At 39.3% G+C, this 27,896-nt stretch overlaps 2 protein-coding genes across 2 annotated transcripts; both read right to left on the bottom strand.

Moving 5' to 3' along the window:
- Positions 1-4,145: 4,145 nt before the first annotated feature.
- On the bottom strand, positions 4,146-9,316 carry LOC104831995 (pulmonary surfactant-associated protein A-like). Its single transcript, XM_010567930.1, has 3 exons — positions 9,262-9,316; positions 5,181-5,258; positions 4,146-4,522 (listed from the first exon to the last, which is right to left on the bottom strand). Exons 1-3 carry the CDS (start codon positions 9,314-9,316, stop codon positions 4,146-4,148), a joined length of 510 nt encoding a protein of 169 aa, XP_010566232.1.
- Positions 9,317-15,943: 6,627 nt separating this feature from the next.
- On the bottom strand, positions 15,944-18,141 carry SFTPA1 (surfactant protein A1). Its single transcript, XM_010567929.1, has 3 exons — positions 18,012-18,141; positions 17,051-17,128; positions 15,944-16,320 (listed from the first exon to the last, which is right to left on the bottom strand). Exons 1-3 carry the CDS (start codon positions 18,139-18,141, stop codon positions 15,944-15,946), a joined length of 585 nt encoding a protein of 194 aa, XP_010566231.1.
- Between the last annotated feature and the right edge of the window lie 9,755 nt (positions 18,142-27,896).

Raw genomic sequence — 27,896 nt, 5'->3', positions numbered from 1 at the left:
CTGTTCACACGTGCACAAGCTGCTTTAGGAGGCAGTCACTTGTAGTGAGAAATGATGGCCCTTTTTTGCCAGAAAACCACTTGGGCTTTCCTTGTAAATCATCTTATTTACTCAGAAGTGAATAATCTGATAATAATAACTAGTCAGAATCTGAGTTATTTAATGAGTAGCACATGTAGCCTTCAGAGCATGAAGGCTGATGCCCCTAAGGTTGTTGCAGATCCAATTCTCTCCCAACTACGTATGTTCAACAGCCCACTTGCTACTTACAAGCTTACCTTTATTTAAATATTTGAAAAATCACGGCTACAGTGAAGCTGCTGCGGTATCTGTATGGAATAAAAAGCACCCAGAAACCTTCTCAGAGGCTTTGCTAAGCCAGCTCTGGCTGTGCTCCGCTCCACGCTGTTGTGGAGGTGGCATTACTCAGTCCCTGAGAACTGGCCCTCTTACCTGTGCACAGTGCTGCATCCAGCACTTGTCTGATGACAGGGAAAGGTGTCAAGCTGCAGCCTGGGTTAAAAACCCATTGGTGGGGACAATGAATGAACTCTATGCAACTATCTATCTATCTTGGAATGGGTATATCCCAAGGGGTGTATGTTTGCACCTACAGAAACCAAAGTTCAGACTTCAAGCGTGTCCATTTAGACCACAAAGTCACCTAACTGGCAATAGGTTTTTTTAAACCCTTATGAAACACAGAAAATATGAACTAGGGTATTATTACAGAAAATAACTGTTAAGAATAATTTTTCACATGATGGATATTTTTATAGAATTAAAAACAATTTTCTGAACATTTGTCTGGGGGAAAAGAAATGAAATAATTGTTTTCCACTGTACAAGGCAGAATCAGTAACGCTTTTCCCCTCAAACTAGACATGTGACTTCCATCTCTAGATACTTGACGCTAACTTCGTTGATCTTGCTAAAACCAAATTCTTTTTAAAGCTTCTTTCTAAGAAATCTGCTTATCCTGTTTTTTTATTAACTCTTAAGATGAGTAAGATTTTAATCTTACTTAATCCTGGTAGTGGAGTCATTACTCTCACCTTTGGAAGGGGTGCTTTCCATTGGCTGAAAATTGAACAACATCACAGTTCGGCTTGTCAGCAACCTGGATGGTCCCGTACATGCACAAGTACAGGTAAATACATGGCAAATGGTGGCAGTCTTATAAGACACAACTAGTATTTAAGGTTAGGATAGGGTGGATTAGGCTTTTAAAATAAGTTCATAAATGTTTCAGAAAAAAACTTCAAAGTAAACAGTTGCCAGCCTTGGGGAATCCTGTCTTTCTACAAATCAGAGGATGCTCTGCTGCCCTCTTATTCAGATTTAGGAAATAAATTAGATGCACAAATGCTGAACCAATCTGCTTTTTAAGTCAAGACTGCCTGTTTCAGACCTGCCTGCTGTCAGCAGGGTTGCTGGAGGGAGCAGCTTCAGGCAGGGTGAGAAATATTTGCTTTGTTTTAGGTTTTATGTCCTCATCTAGTACCACAAGTAGCTAAGGTGTCTGAGCAGGGCTAGCATCTGTAGCTGTGGAGTAACACATTAAGTCCTTTACCTTCTTCCCTGGGAGTCTAGAGGGGAAAATGCCCAAACATGGGACGGTGGGGGAACATTTCTGCTGTGGCACATAGTCATTACACTGACACTGAAAGCAGCCACTGTCTTACACCTGCAATTAGCTCAAATATTGAGATAACTCTGTAATCCCCTGGAGATAAGCAGGATAAAATAAATTTACCCTGGCTTTAAATGTTTGGGGAGGGGGTCCAACTTCATTCTCAGGCTGATGTTAATCATTGCAAATGCCCTAAACTTTATTGGAGTACAATGAGTGGAAAACTACTGTACAAGGTGATGCCTGTGTTCCTGTTTCCTCATGCTTGTGCCAGAGTTAGTTTCACAACAGGAGTCATGCAAGGCTTAAGACTGTGGGCAGGTGAGCTCATGGGTCAGGCAGATACTGGTGAGTTGTAAAACATTTGTGAGTAAGAATGGAGTTTGAAAGTGAAATGGTGCCTCGGACTCCTGAGTCCTCATTTCCCTTCTACATACCTGTTTCAACTGGGTTAACATAGCAACATAACAGTCTATCTAGACCTTATATGATATAGGATTCAGTAGTTTAAATTTTGGCTCTGTCCAGAAACAGGGCATTATTTAGCAGCTTGTAGATCTCCTTAGGTGCCAAACAGATGCATTGGATAAACTGAGGACTTTGCTTATGAGTGTTTTCTCTTTGCATGTGTTGGGATAACTTTACAGCTCCTGGAACAGGGAAACATGGTCCTATTTAATATGTGTTATTGTGAAGAAGGATTTGAATATTGCTGGAGTGAATAATTAAGTAACCTGTGGAGGTATACCACCTGCAGGCACCAAATTGTTCAAGCAGAAAGGTGTCTTGGTTTGACATTAATCATCCTAAGTAAATACCTATAAGAGAAATTGCTTAGTTTGCAGAGAATAACAGCAAGAATGATTCACAGGCCATGACATTGAGCAGAGGGCTGAATGGAGGCCAGAAAGATCCATGCCTTGTCACAGAGCAGGTGGTGAGAATGTGTACTCAAAATATTTGAGTAATTGAATTTAAGCCAGTGCAGGAATGTTGTGCATGGCCAGTTGCTGCTCTGGAATTATAGCAATGTGCATGGCTGTGAGGCTCCAAGCAGCCCCTTTGCTGGCCCCTGCATTCACACCAGCTGTGAACTCATGTTCCCTCCTCAGTTACCTTCATACTTTGACTATTCTGTCTCCTTGTCACAGAGGGTGAGAGGAGCTAGTCTGGCTCTAGAGCTGGATGTTTCCTTGCTCAGCTCTCCATGACCAAGTTGGAACTCATAAGGCACATGTGAGTGTGACTGATAGCCAGGCATTTGGCTTTATGTATATGGAGGCATGCCCAGATGCTCAACCAGCCTTCGTAACATGTCATGGAGCTTATGCAGAGCCTTCATTGCCTAAGCTATGTTGAAGTCAACTGCCCCAGTGGAAGGAAAAAAACATCTCTGGGTTTGCCTGTTACGCTGCACAATTGTGAATCTAACCTTGGGAATACTCAGCTTCAGTAGGTGACTGGAGTCCAGTAACAAAGTTGTTCAGAAAGCTTTGTCTTAATTGTTTAGCTTGAGCTGGAGAGTGCAGGCCCTGAGCAGCTTCTGCAATGAGCACAGAGTATAGGCTTCTTCAGAAATATAGGCACCAACTAAGCTTAGCCCCATGGGAATCCCAATGGGGGTTTGCCAAGCAGCTCTGTGGTGCCCACAAATTAGCTGCATCTGAATCTCTCTACTACCTAGCTTAAAAAAAAAAAAAAATAAAAAAAATGGCCTTGTCATGGCTCTACTGATCTCCCTAAACCACATGGGCACTGTAACTCCTGTTGGCTCCTGTGTGTTTTCTTCCACACACATGCCACATGGCATGGGACCTTGGGCTTCTTGTGCTGCTATGGCTTTGAGTTGGGAAAGGGATTAGGAGTTGCTGGAGGGACTTAGGACAGGTCGATTCTGGCCACCACTTTTCAGGTATGTGAAGGCTAAAGACCTGCTGACTCTAAAGCTTTCCCATGGGAAATGTAAGGTGGGTGAGTCCCCCTTGTGCTCATAGCTCTGCACCACCCTAGCAGCACTGCTTATTTCTTCTTTCAGGGGATCTGTTATGGGTGAAGATGGCCAAAGAAATGCAGGCTGAACAACAGCAGTGGTAGGAGGAGTCAGTGTGGATAGGTTTGAGGGAAACTTACACAAATAAATCAAAATACATGCAAGGTAGAGGCTTGTGGGTAAAAGGTTGCTGGAAGATCTTGTAGCTGCAAGTCACTTTAGTGCCCAAGAAATCTTTTTGCTCTTGTAATAAATCAGCAGGTTAACAGAGCAGTAGGAACCCATAGGCAGTTGTATCAAACTCAGTGGGCAGTGAATAACAGAACAGACAACACAGCCGCTGCTTTCATTATAAGTAATCTCCTCTTTATGGCTGGTATTTGTTTAAAAGACAAATCAGGCTAGGAAAAGGTGACTTTATTTTTCATGCTGTATTATCTGAGTTCACTAGCTACAAATGAAGAGACAAGGAATAAGCAAGCATATTCCAGGGAGCCTGGCACAGAGCGGCAGGGGGAAGCACTAGAACTGGCAGACAATAAGGCGATTCTTGTTGCAGCTTTTGTCATTCCAAGTGCCATCAGTGTACATCTCCACACATTCTTCTTCCTCTTTGCTAGAAGGTTCATTTAAATGCCAGTTAGTATAGCTCACCTGTCGACTGCCCAGGAACTGGAATGTACTTGGAATTAGACATTCCTTTATCCCCAGGTAGGCATAGGTATTAAAAGTTTTCACAAAGTACAGAATGGCATCATTCTCATCTGGGTTTCTTGGAGTGGCAATAGACCCTCCAGCCTCTTTGCATTTTGTCAGTGTAGTATGGAAATCAGCTTTTTTCTCACTGGTAGCAAATATTTTTCCGCCAGATGCTGTTATCATCTTTAGGAAGTAGAGGACTGCAAGATGAGGTGAAAGTTGTTAATTTTTATGCATTGTTTTGTGCTCACTTTGCTGCCAACTGTAATTCCTGCTGGTGTTCTCCATAACTTTAGATTAAACCCAGGAAAAGGTAAAGGAGAGGAAAACTTGAAATCAAAGATAAAAAAAGAAAAAAGACAAACCCCCAAAGCCTGGAGAATTATGAAAAGATGAGGGGAAGGGAAAAAGGGAAGGAACTCATAAACATATAGACAATGAAATAGGAGAAGCACAAAAGAGGTTTGAGAGAGAGGGAAGGAAATGAGGAATTCTACATTTGGAAAAAGTATATTATTATTATTTTATTTGAGACTCTCTGTATAAATGCTCTGAGATGGTTTGCAGTATACAAGGGTGTATGTCAGTCGTTGAGTGAATAGGATCTTAGATGCAATCTGGCTGTGATTGTTTTAGTGTGTTCTTAGTGTTCAGTTTTCTAGGAGCATGAGGTGCCCATGGAGCACTTCCCCTCACCCCACCCACCCCCTGCGCCCCGATCTACCAGTGAACAAAATATAAATGGAATGGAACAAAACTGCAGAAAATTCTGCCTTTTTCCTAAGAAGCCATTTTGTTGCTCATCTTCTTTATGCCTACTAATCCAGCTACAGCAGAAAGTAAAGGCAGATAAATTACCTCTTTCAAGTCTGGAAATCCGATGTTCTATCTGACAGATAACACCTTCCATTTCACTATCAATGAGGAGATCTGAACCTATGAAAAAAACCAGCTATTAGGTGCTTTGCATTACAGTTTGAATCTTGGCTTTCAAGATAAAGTGGAGGTAATCATGTGAAATTAATATGAACTTTGAAAATGTATGTCTGACCTGTTTTAGTTTACTGCTGTGTTTTAAATAGGGGATCTTTTCACACACTGATCTTTGTAGGGATAGGGAATACATTCCTGGAAACTACCTGTAGAGCAGTGAGGTTTATGGAAAACTCAAATTAGCAAACTGAGTTAGTCTTCACTCTAAGTGATTGAGCCAGTCCAGGTAAAACACTGGCACTTGTGCAGTAGGTTTAGTTGATTTTTAACTGTGTCTAGGGTTTGTTGACAGAATCCTTCAGGCTGTTAAAGCACTTGCTTGGAGCTTCAGCCTAACACCTAGCAACAAGTTTCTTGTGCCCCGTGTTAGGGAAAATGATATCCTTTTCTCTATGAATTGAACCATTGCGTCATTAAGTAGGAGAAATTTAAGCATCTTCCTTCATACAAGGAATTAATAAAGATCTGTTTATTTTCTATCAAGTAGAACCCACATCAGATTATAGAAGATAGCACTGAGTTTACAAAGCATAAAAATAGAACACAATGGTACATCTAGATAAAAATGGAGATGGTAACTGTATGTACCTAGCATAAATCTTTCATCTATCTGATCTTCAGACAAGTTCCTGAAAACAGGTGGTGGAGAATTAACTGCAGGTTTACCTTGAGCACAGTACAGGAGCAGAGAAAAAGCTACTGCTAAGATTTTGTGGAACAACTGTGGAGACAGCATTATTTAGAGCCAAATGTAAAACAGACTGGTTTACTCTCTGGTGTAGAGTCCTGCATTAAAAAAAAACCAAACATGTTTCAGAATTTTGCTGTCTGGGTTTGAAATTTTATGCACCTTGAGCTTTGCCCTCAGTGACATGAATGTCATTGATGTAGTTACAAAGTTACGTTATTTCAGATAATTAAAATATTCTTCCAAAAGACTCAGTCTGCTAGTCTACAAGAGTCTACAGAGCAGAAAACCAAAACACCCCCTTCAAAGCTCCTTTTTGTACAGCAGATACCATTATATAGCTTTTTGCATTGGGAAAATGGCATAGTTTTGGCCTTAATTTTACAGGGGAGCAATAGATACGTGCCTGCTTTAGTAAGAGAAAGCCAGGTTAAGATAAACTGGGATATGCTGTCTTTATCAATTGGTTTAAGAGTGAAACAATTGTTAATGCTTATTCTTCCATTATGGCATCCATCTCTTAAAGTATCTTCACCTCAGGTGATATTCTCTGTAAAAGCAGGTGAAAGTTTTAATAAAAATGTTGAGACACAAAAAAAAAAATCTAAAATGAAAAGGTTTCTGATACAGTTTAATAGGATTCAACATAATTTAAAAGAAAACATATTTAAAGATGTTCAACTTACCTAGCAGCTTCAATATGAATTAAGAAAGACTCATTAAATGGTCTAATTTATAGGGCATGTAACTTGAGATTCATCTTGTTACCTACAGGAAATACAAAGAGCATATAATATGATATGAATTTGCATATTAATAGAAATTTATTGAACTTTAACTTGAATGATGGGGGGTGGTTTTCTTCAAGAGGTAAACACTTAAAATGTGAGGAAAATATTTGAGGGTACTTTCTTGCTTTGTAGAAACTTTCACATGTTTTAAAAAACCAACCCTGGAGCAGAACAAAGCAATTTCACAATACATATTCAAAATATCTAATGTTTCCACAGAACAGCTGTGTAAATGTTAAATTGTAAATGTCTCTGAAGATAAGCCAAGACAAGTTCACCTGAACTATAATATGCACCAGGAACCCCACCATCATTTTCATTGCAGACTGAGGACTTATCAGTGATAATTACTGAAGTCCTGTAACTAAACAATCTTATAATTGTAGCAGCAAAGCCAAAAGACAAGGATACATCTGCAGCATATGTAGAGGTAACAGCCACAGAAGCACATACTTAAATAACTTGCAGAATACTCCAGGGGAAGTTTATATAGCATAAATAAGTTTTATCCAACAGAACAATGATCTTTCAGTGAAGGAAAAAGCTGCTCTAAACCAGTCCTGTAAGTAGAGTCCTCAAGTTGTGGTGCATTGCTGAAATGGAAATGCATTGCCATGCATTTTTAAGTTATTCTCAGCTGAGAGCTGTTTCTGTCTAATGGAAACTTTTAGGAAAGGAGTTTCAGGCTGTGCTCAAGTTCAAACAAATAAGATGTGGTCACATCATCCTGGTGTTGCAACAAGGCTAACAGCTGAGTCAGCTGAGGAATAGGTGCTTTGAGATTAGATGGGGAATGTGAGCAATATCCATATTAGCCTAAGGCTACTGGATCTAAGTAAGCCTAGGTCACCTCCACAGGCACTCTGCACCTGTACTCTGCACTTTCATACTTCAACAACCGATGTAGAGTCTTTTGTCACTAGTGGTGTGCCCACAGAAGCCTGATTAATTCCTGCAGCATTGTTTGAGTCCCCTGGAAAAGGCACCAGTCCTGTGAAAAATAAATAAGCAGTACTCTATTGTATGCACCTTGACAGAAGAGGGCTGTTTTAAATTTGCATGAGTAACCTTTGTTTAAAGTTTCTTGTTAAATTTCAAGTTTCTTAGCTTTTGAGTGTTTGACTTAATGCTTTTAACATTCTTTTGGCTGAGGCTTTCCAATTGTTTTATGGAGGAAAAAACCCCCAAACCCAGAACTTGAGACAAGCTGTTCTTTGACATCTGGGGTCCAGATGAACTGTAGGAAAGGTCACTGGCAGTATCTGGGCCTTTGCATCTGTGGTGAAAACAACTTCAGCACTTCAACTCTATCTGGAAGTAACTGCAGGTTAGGAAAGTGTGAGAAGAGAATGAGGCTTGGCCTCTGTTAAGTGGGTTTCACATGCTGACTGATGGCTTGGGAAACCTGGAGGGAGACAAGTTTTCTTAGGTGATAGACTCCTGAGAAGAACTGATGTAGATTTGATAAATTCTAAACTTTTCCTATCTTGATTTTTATCAGCACATTGATAAGATGGAGCAAGCTAAAATAGATATTTCAAAGTAGTTACACTTCTGCTATGCTTGGTTATGATTGCCTAATAGAATATCCTGTGTAACTATCATAACTTGTAAACTATTTTCTGATCTTGCTTTAAGCCACATATTACAGAAGTGTAGGAAGGTTCAAGGATACAGATCTGATAATGAACAAATGATTTTTGAGTATTGAGGCAACTTTTCTGGGTTTCCACATCTATCATTAAGAAGTTTTGTAATTTCAGTGCTAGTGAAGCAAATAAAGGATATTCTCAGAGTAGGCTGTGTTGCATAATGTAGGCAGGTAAATGCAAAACATGTTAAGGACAAAAGTTAGTCAACACTGCTTTCTTAGCTGCTTCAAGAAATCATAGAATCATTTAGGTTGGAAAAGAACTTTAAGATCATCAAGTCCAACCATCAATGCAACAGCACCATGCCCACTAAACCACATCCTGAAGTGCCTTGTCTACATGCTTTTTGAACACCTCCAGAGATGGTGACTCTACTACTTCCCTGGGCAGCCTGTTCCAATGTCTGACAACCCTTTCAGTAAAGAAATTTTTTCTAATATCTAATCTTAACCTCCCCTGGTGCGACTTGAGGCCATTTCCTCTCATCCTATCTCCAGCCACCTGACAGAAGAGACCAGGACCCACCTCACTACAACCCCCCTTCAGGTAGTTGTAGAGAGCGATAAGGTCTCCCCTCAGCCTCCTTTTCTGCAGTCTGAACAACCCCAGTTCCCTCAGCCGCTCCTCATAAGACTTGTGCTCTAGGCCCCTCGCCAGCTTGGCTGCCCTTCTCTGGACACACTCCAGCACCTCAGTGTCTTTCCTGTAGTGAGGGGCCCAAAACTGAACACAGGACTCGAGGTGCGGCCTCACCAGTGCAGAGTACAGGAGAACAACCACCTCCCTGTTCCTGCTGGCCACACTATTTCTGATACAGGCCAGGATGCTGTTGGCCTTCACCACCTGGGCCCACTGCTGGCTCATATTCATCCGGCTGTCAACCAGCACCCCCAGGTCTTTCTCTGCTGGGCAGCTTTCCAGCCACTCTTCCCCAAGCCTGTAGCGCCGCATGGGGTTGCTGTGACCGAAGTGCAGGACCTGGCTCTTGGCCTTGTTGAACTTCATACAATTGGCCTCGTCGCATCGATCCAGCCTGTCCACATCTCTCTGTAGAGCCTCCCTACCCTTGAGCAGATCGACCCTCCCTCCCAACTTTGTGTCGTCTACAAACTTGCTGAGGGTGCACTCGATCTCCTTGTCCAGATCATTGATAAAGAGAACTGCCCCCAATACTAAGCCCTGGGGGACACTGCTTGTGACCTGCTGCCAACTGGATTTAACTCCATTCACCACAACCCTCTGGGCTCCTTCATCCAGCCAGTTTTTTACCCAGTGAAGAGTGCACTTGTCTAAGCCATGAGCTGCCAGCTTCTCAAGGAGTATGCCATGAGAGACAGTGTCAAAGGCCTTGCTGAAGTCCATGTAGATAACATCCACAGCCTTTCCCTCATCCACTAGGTGGGTCACCTGGTCATAGAAAGAGATCAGGTTGGTCAAGCAGGACCTGCCTTTCATGAACCCATGCTGACTGGGCCTGATCCCCTGGTTGTCCTGCACATGCCATGTGAGTTCTCTCAAGACAAACCATTCCATAATCTTCCCCAGTACTGAGGTCAGGCTGACAGGCCTGTAGTTCCCTGGATCCTCCTTCTGCCCCTTCTTGTAACTGGGTGTCACACTGGCAACCCTACAGTTGTCTGGGACTTCCCCTGTTGACCAGGACTGCTGAAAAATGATGGAGAGTGGCTTGGCAAGCTCCTCTGCCAGCTCCCTCAGTACTCTTGGATGGATCCCATCTGGCCCCATAGACTTGTGAGTGTCTAGGCGGTGTAGCAGGTCATGAACTGGATTATGGGGGCTATATTCTGCTCTCTGTCCCTGTCTTCCAGCTCAGGGGGCTGGGTACCCTGAGGATAACTGGTCTCACTATTAAAGACTGAGGCAAAGAAGGCATTAAGTAAGTACCTCAACCTTTTCCTCATCTTTGGTGGCAATGTTCCCCTCTGCATCCAATAAAGGATGGATATTCTCCTTGGCTCTCTTTTTGTTAACATATTTGAAAAACTTTTTTATCTCTTATGACAGTGGCCAGACTGAAGTCTAGCTGAGCTTTTGCCTTTCTAATTTTCTCTCTGCATGACCTAACAAGATCCCTGTACTCTTCCTGAGTTGCCTGCCCTTTCTTCCAAAGATGGTAAACTCTCCTTCTTTTCCTGAGTCCCAGCAAAAGCTCCCTGTTCAGCCAAGCCAACCGTTGTCCCTGACAGTTCGTCTTGTGGCACATAGGAAATATAGACACTAGAGCTGAATTTCAGTTTATGAAAGTGGTTGTGTGTTCCTTCGGTGAGCCTGTTGGTTAGCCTTTCCTTGTATACTTAACATGCTGAAAGATGGTGGTTTTTTTTTTCATAGTGCTAGTCATCCTCAGATAATCTTGAAAATTCTTTTCTTATTCTCTGCTTGTACTTAAATGGCCCCAATCCCACTTATATTTTCTGTTTACATTGATTTTGTGCTGGTCTGCTGATGTTTCCATCCTATCTTGCTACCACCTAGTCCTGTGCTTTCTGTATTTCCTTTTCCCTTCCAAATAATTGTCAGACTGTCCCCAGCAGCTCCCTTATGCCTGGGAATATCAGAAAGAGCACGGCTCATGGAACCTAGTGTCTCCCCTTCTCAGAAGAGGGCTGAGGCTATTTTTGCTGAGCTTTAAAAACAAGCAGCAAAGAATTCAGCAAGATATGGACACTTGCGATGACAAACTTCAACATGGCTTTTTTTTTTTTTTATGAGCAGCATTTTAGAGCAGAAAGTCTTAATTTTACCTGTAGACAGTGTGATCAGTGCTTGTAAATGCTGCCACCATCTTGTTCCACTGACAAGTTAAGTGTGAAGGATCCAAGTGGAGGTCACTAGATGTCTCTGATATGTCACTTGGTGCAGCTCAGCTGAAAAACATAGAAAGAAATAGAGTTTTGTGTTTATAACAAATAGAAAGCAAGAAAATATCTCATCTCTTCAATAGTTAAGAGCAAAATAGCGTTCTAATGGGAGAGAGAGAAAACCCCTCGTTCATGAACCAGATGAGACTATTATTCTGTATATTCTGCAGTTTTCCTCCATGATCTGTAGAAGAAGGTTAAATGGGTCACTGCAGTCTTTACTACCATAATTACCATCACTGCAGCCTCCTCAAGGGTTAAGGTGCCTTTGCTGTGCAGTTCCTTTTGGCTCCTGAGCCACAAGGGCAGAGATGGGTGAAGGTTTCATTCCAGGTTTCACCTGACATCACACCTGGCTTTTCACCCTTGAGCCAAATTCTGCCAAACCCTGGGATCCTAACAGGGACTTCAAACCAAAGGCAAGTCCCTTTATAATTTTTAAAGATGCTTACTCTAATTTCCAAGCATCCTGTATTGATTGTGCTTTCAACCCAGGTATGTTTGTATAACTGTAGGTTAATATGATTTTATAACAGTGCATTTCAACTTCTGGTAGAACATCACTTGTAATCTGACATTTTGAGGTCCAGACAAACATGTTTATTATACCATTACACAACACTCCCAAGAACATTTTTTTCCTCTGGTTCATAAGCATTGTAATAGAGCCATTAGGCTTTCTACCACTTCAGTGTGGTTTCAAAACCAGCTAACAAATTTCCTGGTGGCAAATATTTCTTTTCCTATTCACACTTATTGTACTTCTAAAGAAAAGCTGCAAACAAATGTAAAATGTGTGATTAATCTTTACCCTACTTTGTATTTGCAGCACTGCTAGCATATTGTGGCAGCAAGTACTGGTATTTTGCGAACACACGTACTTTCTTCTGGAAAAGAACAAAGGAATAATGTAATTATTCTTTAAATTTGGCTTAAAAAAAAAAAAAAGTTAAATAAAGGAGGCACTGGTCACAGTTTATACAAGATAAGGTAGCCCTGCCAACCTGTGTCACATCCTGCCAGTTACTATGTTCACATAAGGTTTAATCTGAACTCAATTTTCCCAAGAACCATGGGGCTTGGTGGGTTTTTTAAATCAAATTTCTACAAAAATCAGGAAGCCACAGAAAAATACTTATTTGCTGTAATCAAAGGTCAATTTCTTTACATATGGTAGGGATTGGCAGGGGAGAGGTTCTAAGTGCTCAAAATTGCTAATGGTATTTCTAAGCTAAAACACCTAATTAAATTATACAGTTATAAAAGAGGATATCACTCTAGACCAGAGAGAATTCTCTGAAATCAATATCCATCATTTTTATGGTCAGACAAAACTCTCACTTTTAAATATACTACAATAACAATTGTATTAAATTTCTCTTATGTGATATGCAATCCATTTGCTTTGGAAGGGACTGAAGTTTTGTGACCTATTAACTTATACTAAGGTCTTAATTCTCAAAATATGCTTTTATAGCATTTGAGAAGTGAATAAGTTATTTTTCTGGAATAAAGATCTTACTGTTAGGTTGCTTTTCTGTGGCAAGTTATTCTAAATTAAGAAAAAAGACTAACCTGGATTTTTCCTGGTCTGCTCATTATGCACCAAGGATTATTTTTGCTGATTAGATTTTTAAGGAAAGATTCTATCAAAATTATTTATCCTACAATAACAGAACAGAGAAACAATTTATTCTGTTTCTTCTTGTGCTTGACCTCTCTGTCCATTTAAAAAAAAATAAATCCATTAATACATAAACGCAGAATTTGGATCCTTCACAAAAAATAGACTGAAATTCTTATAAGTGTTTTAAACAGCATTTGAGGGTTTAAATTGATAGGGTTATACACACACACAAAGCCATGTAAAAGAACAAAATAATGATTTATGGATACTTTTTTCTGTTCCTCTGTGGAATGACAAAGAATAATCAAGTAACATTCTACTGAGTATGTACCTTCACCAGGATTTTAATTACCACATCTGACTCCCATGAGATACAAACACATTCCAAGTCTGTCCATAGAATATTGCTTTTATTAGGGAATTTTATTTCTTCCACATATGATGGTTGACACTGGATTCCCCCCCCCCCCCAAGTTCATTGAAGTTAGGAGATAAAAGGTCATACAAAAGAATGTGGACATAGCTTCTTATAAAGAAGGCAGAAACCTGGCAGGTGTCTCCTTGATATCCTCAGTTTTATATATGAGGCATAGTCAAGACTTCAGCCACAGAACAAGGAGGGCTGCTTCGGGATCGTGTAAAGGGAAGGCTAGAGCACAGCAAGAGAATGAGTATGATGTTATATGGAGATATTTTATGAAAATAACTGAGGAGCTTCGTTCAATTACCTGAAATGTTGCAGATCTGTGTGAACCATAGAGGGAAAAGTGCTGCCTAGCAGTTCTTTGATGGGAACTGAGTTTTTATTTTTAAGCAGCATGTGTGTGTTTGATTCCCCCCTGCCCCCCAATAGTGATGGCTTAAGCAGAAAGAAATTGGACTCTGAGATCTAGCCTAGATGCTTTGCTTATTGATGTAACAAAAATTAGCCTTTGACTGAAAAAATAATCTTATTTTTCTTAACTGGATGGAAAGCACCCAAGTGTCCTGAACTCTAAATCTGTTTAGAGATAGGCGATACATTGTGTTAAGCCATTTGTAAGATTTTACATGTTAAGGATTTTAAAACAAGAAATTTGTATAGTCACTTTGTAACCACAAATGTGGTGGAAATGAGTTGTTGATTAACTAAAGGAATAGAATATTCCAGACCCAGTTGGAGATATATCTAAATGAATATGTGAATTTTGTTCAGATAATAAAAGATCATGTTGTTAGAATGATTTTTTTTTTTTTTTGGTCTCTTTCTTCAACATGATGCCTTCTTATGCCAGGTAATCACCTTGCTCTAACAAAGAATCTGTATGGTTGAAAGATTCAAAAATTGCTAACAAGGTTTACTCATTAAAATACTAATAATTAAAACACAAGAGGTAGAGGTAGTTTTAAGTAAACCTTCAACTCTTTCTAGCAGATTTAGTGTAGCTGGTCAGAGCTAAGCCTAGGAAAATGAAAAGGTATTAGTTTAGCCTTATATTTTCCCAAAGTAACCTGAGAGTCAGAATTTTTGTCATGGCATGATCTATCCCCTTTCCATTTGAAATTTTTGGCCAAAATGGTATCATGGTCATAGGTCTCAAAGGGAGCTATTTTGTAAAGCAGGTTCACATGTTGAAATCTATCCAACATGGTCCTGGGTGTACTTTTCCCATTTTAAAGTCGCTGTCCACTCTCAGATCAGCTGGAGTGCTGTATGCAATGCTGGACACGAATCCTTCACTGCCAAAAGTATCCCCTTATCTCCTGCATCTGAAGATGCTAAAGCTTTGCTACTTGATGGGGCTTGAAATGACCATGTGAATAGATCCCATCTCCTCCTCAGTGTAGGCTAGAGGCAGAGGACACCACCACCCAGACTCAAGTCCAGGTTCCTATGGGCTCCCTGCGCGGAGCCAAATGTGGGGGAGGGGGCAAAATGTGAAGTTTTTGGTGGTGTTTTTTAACCCCCATCTTTCCCCCGCCCCCCCCCCCCCCAATGGTGTGAAAATGATAATGGATGAGCCTAGGGCTTCCTCACTGCAAGGTAAGCATGTGAGAATTTGCTACTTGTGGTACTTTGCTGAGCTCCCACTGCTCACCGGCTACCCGAACCGAGTAGTGGTGGAAACATTTTGTGAAAAGATGCTTCTTGATCCTAGTGGATTTGAGTCATGGTCTGACTGTGTGGTTGCTTGGCATGATGTCAGCAGAGAAATAGCTTGTGTTTGAACTGATTGAACTTCCAATCCTACCTGCTCCCCCCAAGTAGTATGTGGTTCTTCAGTGGTTTGGGAGAAGACAGGTGGCATTCTAACACTGCAATGAGCATAGTTTTATGAGGGAATGTGATGTTTTAGCAATAAAATGCAATCTTTAGCATTTTATACATATATTTCTATGTCTGCATGGATCTAATGCAATGTTTATGTTAGAGTTTTAGAGAAAGTAGCTTCTGAAACTAAGGAAATTAATTGTAACAGGTACTGTTAATAGTTTTATAAAACAAGAGTTAAATACGGATGCTGAACGAATCGGTGCAGGTTTCAACATGACACAACACAAGCCCTATAACTCAGAGGCGTACAAAGCCTGAGGCCATAATTGCTCCAGTGAAGTCAACCTCTGTGCATCTCTTAAGGCAGAAACTATTAAATACTTGGAAATGCTTCCACTGTGGAGCCATGGGCAATTTTAACTTCAGATTTTTTCCAACATCCCAAGTCAAACCTTGGAATTTTCCTCTAATCTTCACAGTGCACAGAGACAGTCTGCCATGAAAAATGAATTCTGAGCTATTCCCAACCCTCCAAAAAAGATGAACGCATCAGATTAGGCACATTTTAATTAAGTTAATCACCTACAACATTTGGCATTTTCTTAAGGTTAAGAAATGCTGTAATATGATTAATTTTAGATTCTCTGACATAGAATAATTGCAGAAATAGCATAAGCCTGACGCACAGGATATTTTATTGTCTCCATGCTTTGAGGTGGCTGAAAGGCCATTCTTCAAAATTCACAGATTGTGAGGCGATACTGGTTGCATTTTTTGTCATTCCAGCTCCCATCAGTGTACATCTCCACGCATTTTTCTCTCCCTTCGCCATTAGGCTCATATTGGTGCCAATTGGTATAATTCAGAGGCATGCCATTTATATGCTTAAATTGACCTGAAATCTCACCCTCTTTAATGCCCAAGTAAGCATATTGGTTATACTGTTTCACAATACCCAAAATAGCTTTATTCTCCTCCTCATTTGTGGGAGTTGCAAGAGTTCCTCCAGCCTCTTCACAGGATTGTAGTGCAGATGCAAAATCAACTCGCTTCCCATTGCTGACAAGCATTTTCTCTCCTACTTCTCTTATTTTCTCTTTCAAAGCAAGCACTAAAACATGAAAAGAAAAAAATCTAGTTAGCTTTTTCAATTTCCTATGGCATATTGATGAGAAAGCAAAGAAAGAGAAATCAAGAGATGAAGAGAAAATTAAAAGTGGTATAGAGGGCAAGAACGAGAATAAAGGATGAAGAGGAATAAAGATGTTCAATATTTTACCCATTCACTAGTTGTTCACTAAGTATATTGTTATGCTGCTTGTGACCATCTGTCATTGCCTTCTCCAAGACAAGGATGTTCCACTGACATTTGCTGCATACACTATATCAGCCCTATTATATTGTGTGTACTCTCTAAAGAGGATCAATTTGCTTCATATTTGAGCAAGTGAAACAGAAATGATAATTTTTGTGATTTCCTTCTCAGTAGAAAACAATCTACCACCTTTAGCAATCTGGGTGCTGAGAGATAAAAATTCTAGCAATGGGGTACAAGGCTGACAAGGTCCCATGGATCCATGCAGAAAGTGCAACACCCCTTGGAATATTTTTTTAATAAATCAGATTTGAATAAATGTGCATTAGTGTTCCTGAGAGAAATCTGCTTCTCCAGGGAAAATGAGTCCTGATCTTCCTTGTTTTGGATGAGAAAATGAAGCTTTGGGATATAGTACAATTTTCAAGTATGATTTCTTTCCTGCAAGTTATGATTCTATAATTAATTTTGCCTACTGCACTTAAAACCAATTGTGAGCTGAAAAAGTAAAAACGGGAAAAATTACCGCCTTCAAGTCTGGAAAGTCGGTGTTTCAAATTTACTAAAACGTCATAGAATTCGGTGTCCTGAAAATCAGATGGACCTACACAGATAAAAATAAAAGTTATACAATCAAGCAAAACTAGGCTCTGCTGTGCTAGGAACAACTCCTTGGATAAAACTAATCATTTTCTAAAACTAACTAGCACACAATGTATTTTTTTTAACATCATCTGGGGTAAAATAAATATTTTCCCAGTGTTTCCCACATTGTTATTAACCTATATTAAAGCAAACAAATAAAACCCTCTAACCTCTGAAATGCTGGTAATCCCCCTCTGCACAGAAGAAAATGATTTTTTCTAGGTTGAAGCCTTATGTTTGTCATGTCTGTGAAAGTGGCTTTGCCAAACAGAATTTTTTTTCATTCGAATAATCTCAAACTGAAATGTTACATCTATGAATAACTTTGATAGTGCTTTAACCTTGGTAATGGACCTGAAGAAAGCATTTCTACGTAGAAAGAAAATTACCCAGTGCCAAGTGTGTTCCTTACCAGACTACTTTTGCACATACTGTCTTTGAATACTAGAGAAATGTGCCAGAAGCTTTTTAATTATACTTGTAAATACTGGAATAAACATTTTCTTCCTGCTTGAAAAAAAAAGAAAAAGCTTCTGCTGTGAAAGAAGCAATTCCCTTTGGAAAGTCAATAGAAAAGCACTACAAAGATTATATATATATATATTACATTTATATGTTTAAGTATTGATAACCTGTTTATTTTCTCTCTTCTGCCAGAAGAGAGATGAGGCCTATCTTTTAGGAAAAAAAAAAATTAAACTGACCATTTCCTCCATTCAGTTTTCCCTCCCTTGCTAAACACAGCTGCTTTCTTGAGGGCACATGTCCTTCTGTGTTAACTGTTTTTATTCATATAGCCTTCATGACATGGATTCTTTGCAAAAAAAGGGAAGTTTACTTACGTGGTGGATGTGGCCATCCTTTCAGACCATCTCTCACAGACAGTCCAGGTCCTGGACATTTACACAGTGCATGGCAAGTCACTAGCAAAGCAGCTACTGCTGTGAGCATGTAGAATGCGTAAGACAACATGATTGCTCAAGTCAGCTGTAAGAAAACCCACGTATTTGTCAGGCAGTGATTCTGTAAGGAATTGTAGGCATTGGCTTATATAATTGAATAATTTTCTCCCCCCCACCCCCCTCATTTGTCTCTTCTTGAAATTTACATTCTTTCCTTATTTAAATAAAGTCTATAGTTCAGGTATAAGAGATTTCCCAGATTTATTTTGCTACCATTGCATAGCTTATACACAAAACTGTTTCTAGACTGATACAGATTGATATGCTCATTACAGAATGAAAGCTACATGTTTGGGAGTAGTGAAGACAAATTAGCCTTTTTGCTATCACTGACTATTTGTTGTTGGATTAATCTTTGAGAAATGATGGGCTCAGATGTAACTGATCATGCTTAAGCCATTAGTTGTCTGTAGGGACTATAATCACTCAATGAAACATAGATGCACATGCTGCTAACCTAAAAGGCACAATCTGTTACAGTGGTTGTTGTGATAGTTTGGAGCTAGTTAGCAACCTCTTTAAGCACTGTACTATTTAAGCACATTTATTTGAAATAAGCAGACTGATAGTCTTTTACACATGGGCAAAATTTTATAGCTCAATTGACATTCCTATCTTGTTTTGAACAAAATTCCAGAAGCTTGAAAACGTCAGATTTAGTCTTGTAGAAAATGCATCTTTGCTGGTTGGCAATAGGCCTGTTCATCTTATTTTATCCTTTCAGCTATAACATTAAGTAGGGTTATAATCTCAGTGCTGAGATATCATGACTAAAAAGCACTCTGAAACTACAGATCTTGGGTTTGCAATGCAGCATTTGTAATGCTGTGCAGTTACAAAACCTGAACCGATTGATGGACTATAAGACACTATGGTATAGAGATAGCCAGTTATTGGCATTATTCACTTAAAATAATGAGAGATAAAGAAAGGTTCAAAGGGATGGGTATCCCTTTCTAATGAGATGACCCTGATGGGCTGACTCTCATACAAAACAGGTAACTTAATACCCATGACTTCACTTTTCTTTTGGCATGAATTAGAGAGGATCATGTACTACACTCTCTTAAAAACTTCCATCCTTAAAAAAATTCAGAATTGACAAGATCATTTTAATTGAAAAATATGTTCTGAATCCAGCTCCACTTAAAGTTGAGAATAAAATCTTGTTTAGCTTGAATGCTGCAAGATTGTTAACACCTCAGCTCATCAGCTAAAACAAGGTATTTGTTTCAAAGCATATATGCCAAGCAGCATCAAAATATTAGTTTATTATTATTACAATTTATTAAATGGATACACTAAAACTGGACTAAGCTTTGAGGAAAAAAAACCCCCTATTGTTTACATCTTCCAGACTGACTCTATCATAGAAGGCTTTTGACATTATTCTAAATCTGCACCAATACAAACTATTTTTAAGGGCAAAGTGTACTTGTTTTTCTAGAGGAATGTCTCATAACCATCAATTCAGTGGGACATACCCTTGAACATAAGAATACTCAATTATGTCATAAATTTCAGCACTTTGCTGCATATAGAATCTGTTTAAGTAATAGCAGTGTCTATTCCTCATGGTCAAGAATTTCCACTTTAAGGAGTGGAATTTCAAATCCACCTGAGAACACATGTGCTATATTAAAAGTGTTGTTGAGGTTCTTGTGTTGCATCTGAAGTGTCTCAGGTTGTTTACCCTTTACTATATTGAAGGCTAGCGGACACCTCTGACAATGCTGGCCAATGACTCAGCAGATTATTAAAGTCTGTAACAGAAACCTACCTTGGATAGCTAGGAATACTTATGTCCCTGAGATAAAAAAATGCAATTACAAAAGGTGCTCTTCGTCTGGTGCTGATTGTTCAGGGAATTACGTTTGAATGGACTACTGCATCCAGCTCATAATTGGATTATGATGCAGAGGCAGAGTCCTGATCAGTTATATAGCAAAATGGAAAAAACAGCTCTTCAGTTTTAATCTGGTTCTAATGACCTTCATCAGTCATTACAATCTGGTGTCCTTCAGGCATCTCCTCACTAATATAGGCAAAGTAAAAAATACTAATAAAGGAAAACTTAATTTTAAAATGTATATATGACCATGGAAATGAAAAGGAACAAGTTTGCCTTCTAGCTGAAGTTCCTTGTGATTTATTAAAAGGAAATTCAACTTACCCTTCCGCTTCAAAGTGAAGTGAAAAAGCAGTTTGCACAAGTCCCCTTTATATAGTGTCATGTTTGTTTGATAAATGACACTGCTGAAGTGGAGACTGGATAATGAGGGCACGAATGAGCCTTTTGAGTTTTGCTTACACACTTGTTATGCAAATCCTGAGAACAGTTTTAAGGGTTGAGAAATTTCTTTTTCTCTTATAAGAATAGAAAGCCAAAATTGGAGAAAAAAACAATCTAGAACTAACAGATAACTCCAGAATTGTAGACACATACAAAATGTAAAGAAACTTTTGGTGATTCCAAGTGAAATCATAAAAATTCTTTCTTGTTTTAAAAAATTAAAAATGGCATATGACCAGCAGTGGCTTTTGCAGAAAGAAAGGTGCTCTTGTTCATTAGGGAAGCATGTTACCTTCCAGAGGTAGGTATCAGAGTCTGACCTGATAATCAGAATTCTAAACTTTGCTTCCCATCTCTGTAGCTGATGTAGTTACCTTACCTTAATATCATTTTCTAGCTGTGTGTATGTTTAATGTTTCTGTGAGCATCTGGTCTCTTTTGCATGTGGAGTACAGCTGATCTTCACTTAGTCAGAGATGGATCCTCGAAAAGTCTGTATACGTGCACAAAATCCTCAAATGGACATGTTCAAGTAAAAAAGAAACAAGAGGCTTTGGTCCTCTGGTTTCCCAGCAATAAAGATTGGGATCTCATGAGCAACTTCCTTCTAGTTCTGATGCCTTCTACTGTAAGGACAGTCATGTTTGATCCTAGCTGAGATTTGTTTTATGAACCTTGGCAAGCCAACACATTGGTCCCTCACCTGTAAGATAGAAATACCTCTGCTTCACAGCTTTTCTGTTTTGCCACTTTACGATGTGATCTCTTAAGGGTAGAGTGGTTTCTACTTTTCATTTGCATTTCACTAAAACTACTGAAGTTTTGTCGTCACGCTCATGATGATAGTGTCTTTCTACCCAGCAGAACTGACAGCTGCAAGCTAACATCTTTAGGCTCCTTGTTCAACAATAAAGATATGTCTCATATCAACTGGCTGACCTAACTAAGAGAAAATACCATGGGGGAGATATGTTTAGGATCCCTGATTGATAGAAGAAACTCAGTCACTTAAATTCACTTTGATTCACAACTGTGAGCCTTGTCCTACAGTTAAAAGTGCTCAGCACGATCTGTCGTCCCTCTCAAAAAAACCCCAAACAACCCAACCAAAACCAAACCAAACCAAAACAAAAAACCAAACTGAGGGGATATCAGTGTCCTTTTTAGCAAATGATCAATTAACACTCACAAGTGTATGTTATAAACAATCTATCTTCAAGTCCTTCCTCTACCTGATATGCAGTAAAGCTTTGAATTGCAAAACCTTTAGTCCCACCAGTTGTTGCAACTATTTCTTCCTATAGTCCAAATGAGGTAGATGAAAAGCACTGGTGTTAAGCATAGAAGATGTGAATTAGATAGTATCCCATAGGTAAAATACCTTGTTTCTGAATCCTCCTGCAGTTTGGGAATAGCACAGATACCAGGCAACTCAGCACAATCAAGACATGGGTAATTCTGTTTCTGAATGGCAGCAGATTTCCAGGGTACCTACAGCTCTAAGAATTTTTTGCAATTGCAAGATGGAACTTAATGGATCCAGACTTTGAGAATCAGTATTTTAAATGATTAGGTGCTCAAGTTCTTGGGAATCTAGCTTACCAGAACACAATCTCATATAGATGCAGTTTCTAGGCAATTCTGCAAGAGTTATAATGGTTAATTCTGTTCTGTGGTATCACTACCCACATACATCCTCCCCATGCATATACATGCAACTTTTAATATATAAACAACACGATAAATCTTTGCAGATTTGTACTATTTCTTCCACCTAACACAGTTTATACTTAAAAAAAAATTAATTAAAGAATTGAAAACATTAATCAGGGAAGTCAGTAAAGCCCCACCAGCTACACAATATCTGTCCATTCAGGAAAGTGTGGCATCAGCAAAACATGGTTTATAATGGCTTAAGATGTAGAAAAACTTTATAAATCACTATCTTTTACCAAAACTTTCAAAGAAACATAAATTTGATAACAGTTCTTCTCCCATGAGTCAAATTACACTTACACAATGGAAGCTGATAAGAAGTCTAAACCATAATCCAACATGAGAGGTTACTTAGTCATTAGATTTACTTTCCCTAGTTACATGGCAGAGAATTAGGGAAAACAAATATACTAGAATGAGGAAGAGAGAAAGTAAATATTTTTTCTGCAACCTGGCACTCCTGGAGAATAGCTACAAGGCTTGGTATTCTGAAATTTACAGGTAAACCTGTGTGGTAATGGCTGGAGATCTTTAGCTGCATAACACCCACAGAACCTAGCCAGGAAGCTCTAATGGTTTCAGTGGCCCCCAGATACTGCATCCTTCTTTTTGTCATTAAGTAGAACAATTAAGATTCGCACTAATGCATTAAATAGGTTGTGTCATCAATGCCAGCAAATTAAACCCAAATGCCACAACAGCCTGCTCAACTATTAACGAAGGAAAACTTGGAAAAAAAAAAAGAATCTGATTTTCACAGATACTGTGTACCCAGAAAGACTGCTTCTTTGTATAGCAGCTGTGCATGCTACCCTCAAAAAAGTAATGTGAAAACTAATCACTCCCAAGATGGTTTCAGAACTAGAGCCAATTTTATATAGCTTTCAAACTGCTAATTTTCAGGAAACAAGGTGAACTCTGCATTTTGCTTAGCACACTGTTTTGAAACGAGCTGATTACTAACAACCTTATCATAGTCCAATCTGCATAAAGCTATGCTGCACTCTCACGTAAAATGCAGTGCTAGTTTATTTTAGCAGTCTGTGAGGCATTAATCTTAAATGTGTCACTGTGCTGCAAGTTCCTGATATCAAATCTCTGAGCTTGTCCTTGGCACAGCATCTGCATGGTAAGCAGGTGTGGTCAATTCTCCATCCTTTACCTTGTTCAAAACAACATTCATTTTTTATGTTTGTCCAGTATTTCCACTGTAATCTATTTGCTCTGCTGCTACAGATCTTAAAATCATCCAGCCTTAGGTGCTTATAGTCAGTTTTAAGAAGACTCATTGGCATCAGCTTAAGCCCTCATCAGAAATATAGGGAACTAAACATATGTCACCGATTAAGTAATGAACAATCCAATGGGTAAAGCACTGCCTCCTCTCCACCTGTAGTCTAATTTTATTGAGACAAATCCAAGCAATAAATATGGGAAGGTCAACAGTCCCCCTGCCTTTGGAAAATAAGAAACACTGATAAAATAATTTTTATGGTAGTTTACAGTGCATTGATGCAGGAATAGGATGAAAAATGTAGAGAGTATGGTACCTTACTACACTGCTAATACTGAAAGAATACAAGTTCTGCTGTGGGTAGGTCTTAAAATATGTATTATTGCTGTGTGTACTCTAGACTTATGCCACTTTAACTTGAGGGTAAGCATCTTACAGGAAGAATGTCATTGCTGATGAGACATATTTATATTTATGAACAAACACGGTATCAGTGACATGCTGTCAGCTTAATAATACACTGTTACTTTGAAGAATGGATCCCAGAGCAGAGATTTCTATGTTTAAGTGTAAGCAGGTGGATGGTGGAGAAGGAATGATGAATATAGATGATGAGGTTCCTAAAGAGAGGACAGCAGAGATGGGGAACAGAGCTTCGAGTATCAGATTTTAAAGACCTGGCTCCACCAGACTGTACTGAGCAGCCCTTGCATAACATTGTTCTTGCAAAGTATAGAAAATGTAAGCTTCAGACAAAAAAAGAAGCAAAAGCCTTCAAGGAATTCAATTAAAAAAACCCACAACCCTTTCAATCTATTTTCCATTCTAGGAATAGCAAATTCAAACTATACTATCAAGAAAAGGGATGACCAAGTTTTTCAGAGCTTTTGTTAAAAAAACCCACCAGGCATGGTTCTTTCCTGCTGTCCTGGTTTTGGCTGGGATAAAGTTAATTTTCTTTCTAGTAGCTGGTATAGTGTTATGTTCTGGGTTCAGCATGAGAAGAATGTTGGTAACACACTGATGTTTTCAGTTGTTGCTAAGTAGTCTTTAGTCTGAAGTCGAGGATTTTTCATCTTCTCATGCCCAGCCAGCAAGAAGGCTGGAGGGGCACAAGAAGTTGGGAGGGACACAGCCAGGGCAGCTGACCCAAACTGGCCAAAGGGATATTCCATACCATGTGACATCATGCCCAGTATATAAACTGGGGGGAGTTGGCCTGGGGGGGGAATCACTGCTCGGGAACTAACTGGGCATCAGTCAGTGAGTGGTGAGCAATTGCATTGTGCATCACTTGTTTTGTATATTCCAATCCTTTTATTATTAATATTGTCATTTTATTGTTCTTATCATTATTATTTTCTTCCTTTATGTCCTATTCAACTCTTCTTAACCCACGAGTTTTACTTTTTTTTTTCCAATTCTCTCCCCCATTCCACTGGGTGGGGGGGAATTGAGCGAGCGGCTGTGTGGTGCTTAGCTGCTGGCTGGGGTTAAATCATGACACCTGCCAAACACTTAGAACCTTAAAACTATGTTAACAGAAGAACTACTTGTCTTTTGTTTTCAGATTATATCCAATTCCTTCTTTCTCATATACTTGAAGCAATTGATTTAAACTACAGATTCATAGTCATCCTACAGGACATCACTAAAGCAGCCTCTTGGATTATATGAAAATGGTAAGCAAGTTGCTAGAAAAGTAATTTTGACTGAACCATTATTTCTATACCTTGAAAAAAAATGAGAGAAAATCAACTAGAGCACATTAAAACAAAGGCAGCAAGCAGCTCCAGCTTTGACATAACATGGCAGATTTTGAGACACAGCCTTCTTTCTTCCTTCCTTCAGGCAGGACAAGTATTCTCCCCTTCTCCCTTCCCATGTTCTCTCTCCAGGTTTAGTAAAAATTTAACCACACTGTAATCAGCTTTTGTCTTGTCTTTTTAGAAACAAACAGAAACCCAGAAACAATCTCGTTCTAACTTCACAACCTAATAATGATTTCCAGAAGGTCTGTGTCTTACCTGTTTCACAGCTAGAGAAACTGAAGTTTAGAGAGACGCTATCCCTAGCATCATTGAGGAAGCCCAGTTTTTGCCAAAGCATCATTTCACTTTTCTATCCTGTAGGCCATATTACTGACTATAATTCCTCCTTACATCTTCCATGCTAAGCACATAGCCCTCTATGGGAATACTACACAACAGTATGGGAGTTGATTCCTAATCCTTGGTCAACAACACAACAAAATTACCCACTGCAATATCAATTAGTAGTGTCACGATGGAGTAAATATTGTCTTTTTTTACTGGAAGTAGTGCAAAGAGTAATCATAGAGGTGTCCTACTATACTGTGTTCCCATGGAGATCAACTGTACCATGTCCCTCCTATCAGAAGTGGTAATAGGAAGCAATTTATGCTTGAACAGCCACTGGCCAACATTGCCTTGGAAACATATGCTTGTAATTCATATCTTGCTCTTATAAGCAGCCACCTGGCCCTTGTTATCAATTTAAAATAAAGATAATCTAGCCTGCAGATAGCAAAAAAGTCCTGCTAAGCTGTTATTATGTTGTTATTGTGGGGAAATGGCCCATCTAATGTCTCACTGATAAGTGTTACAACATGTATATCCAAAAGCATTGTCAACATTTTATTTGTAATTGAAATTCAAACTCCTTGGGAGAAACTTGTTACTGAAAATGCATGGCAGAAAATACAGTTACAAATGAAAATAATAAACTCACCAAGCTGCTGTCAAGGTCTGATGGTCACAGTAAAACGAAGCTGCTTTGCATCTTACTGAAGAGACCCCAACTGGTAATGAATTCCCAGAAAACACCACATATTGTGGTTGTTACTGCTGTTATGAGCTGAAAATTAAGACAATAGGTATTACAGAATTTCATCTTGCACAGAACTTTTCAGGAGATTGAACACAGAATTCTGTATGTTTAAGCTGATCGTGTTGTTTGTTTGAAGCACATAGTATTTAATATATGGAATCTGTTTCTTTTGTAATGGTGCATGTTTAGATTCTAATTAGTGCAAAAGCATAGAGGAACTACTTTATTTCTCTTTGGTAGCAGATAGATATTAAGGGACTTCATTATTTCAGTTTCCATGAGAAGCAGAGCGCCTGACCGGGGTGGTGAAGCGCAGCCATGTGTCCATCCACCTCCTGCAATTTCGCGTGGCGGTTTTGAGCTTCACCTCCGGAGGAGCGGATCTCGCTCCCTGGGGCCAGGAGGGATCAGGCGGCAGCAGCAAGTGGCATTTCAGAGCCCCAGCCCTTGCTGTGCTCAGCTGCTGCATCCCACTCTGCCTTGTAGCAGCAGTGTAACGCAGCAAAGGCGCGTTTGCCCCAGTTGACAGCGCTACACCTTCTGCCCGTAAATCCCTGGCAGCTTCAAACTAGCCATGCTGGATATTGCTGGCAGCATAGCTAGAGCGCTGAGATACCAAGGAAAGGCCATAGACTGAAGTGTCCATGAAAGCAGATTAATCTCCATAGCTTTCGTTGATACCTGAGCTGACTTAGAACTATGCAACGTGCAGTCATTGCAGAGGCTTCAGTGTAGAAATATTTTTGGAAGATTCCTGTAAGAGAAGGAGAGAAAAGAAAAGCTCAGCTACGTGCATATATTTATTAAAACCATTTTACTTCCACGCTGAGCATTTTCTGACTGTGGCTGGGCATCCAGAACAGAATATTCTGGAGCCTGAATACTAAAGAGAGTTATTTTGTAGTTTTCTGCAGTGATTTGGTTTATTACTAAGTTTTCAAAACTCTTAGACTAAAAAGGGTTTTGATATTTTGAAAGATGTTTATAGTTTTCTTCTTCAATTACAAGCCAATTTCCTTGCTAAATTCTCTGAAAGGCTTTGCAAGACAAATGCTTAAAAAAAATAGACACAGCTTGTTGAAATCCTTTGGATTTTCCTATAGAGTGAGATTTGACCAAAACTACTCATCTACTAACAGAGATAATACAGAGGATGTAATTGGAGGAAAAGTTTACTTCATAATTAGCAATTGGGTAAGGAAATAAGATAAAATTGAGCAAATTCTCTCAATAGAACCCTGGCTTATTTCATACCAAATTAGCATTGTTTGCAACACTTGTTGCAATCCTTCAGCATATATTTTGAGATGCTCCCTGAAGAATGAGAACTCATATTTTCACCATCTTGACATAGTAAAACCAGCAAGATTCGATCACAGAATTCTTCACATCCAAAACAGAAGCTTTAGGCGTATATCTGGTGCCCTAATAAAAAGTATGACCTCTCCCTGCAAACATTTACCATGTTTATATCCTTACATCATTGTTGCTAATACTATAGTCCTGTTATACCATTTTGCTTGTTATTGTTACGGTCTGGGCTATACTTAGAGTCTTTTGTTCTGATTATAAAGCATGAAAACTGATACCTAGAACTGGAAAGATTAGCACAATGAACCAGATATATTCATTCATTTGTGAGTATTTTTGTACTGAATGGAATGATTCAGGG

This window comes from Haliaeetus leucocephalus, unplaced genomic scaffold (assembly GCF_000737465.1).
Source record: "Haliaeetus leucocephalus isolate CR32 unplaced genomic scaffold, Haliaeetus_leucocephalus-4.0 Scaffold229, whole genome shotgun sequence".
Lineage (NCBI taxonomy): Eukaryota > Metazoa > Chordata > Aves > Accipitriformes > Accipitridae > Haliaeetus > Haliaeetus leucocephalus.
This window is presented reverse-complemented; position numbering and strand designations above follow the sequence as displayed.

What these genes read in the sequence shown, in the direction of transcription:
- LOC104831995 (XM_010567930.1), bottom strand. Translation starts at nt 9,316, where the DNA reads ATGAATATGAGCCAGCAGTGGGCCCAGGTGGTGAAGGCCAACAGCATC. An exon ending in GGCCAACAGCATCCTGGCCT is followed by an intron (nt 5,259 to 9,261) that starts GTATCAGAAATA and finishes TTTTTTTCATAG; the next exon opens with GTTCAGATCTCCTCATTGAT. An exon ending in GATTTCCAGACTTGAAAGAG is followed by an intron (nt 4,523 to 5,180) that starts GTAATTTATCTG and finishes CTCATCTTGCAG; the next exon opens with TCCTCTACTTCCTAAAGATG.
- SFTPA1 (XM_010567929.1), bottom strand. Translation starts at nt 18,141, where the DNA reads ATGTTGTCTTACGCATTCTACATGCTCACAGCAGTAGCTGCTTTGCTA. An exon ending in AGGATGGCCACATCCACCAC is followed by an intron (nt 17,129 to 18,011) that starts GTAAGTAAACTT and finishes TTATCTGTGTAG; the next exon opens with GTCCATCTGATTTTCAGGAC. An exon ending in ACTTTCCAGACTTGAAGGCG is followed by an intron (nt 16,321 to 17,050) that starts GTAATTTTTCCC and finishes TTCATGTTTTAG; the next exon opens with TGCTTGCTTTGAAAGAGAAA.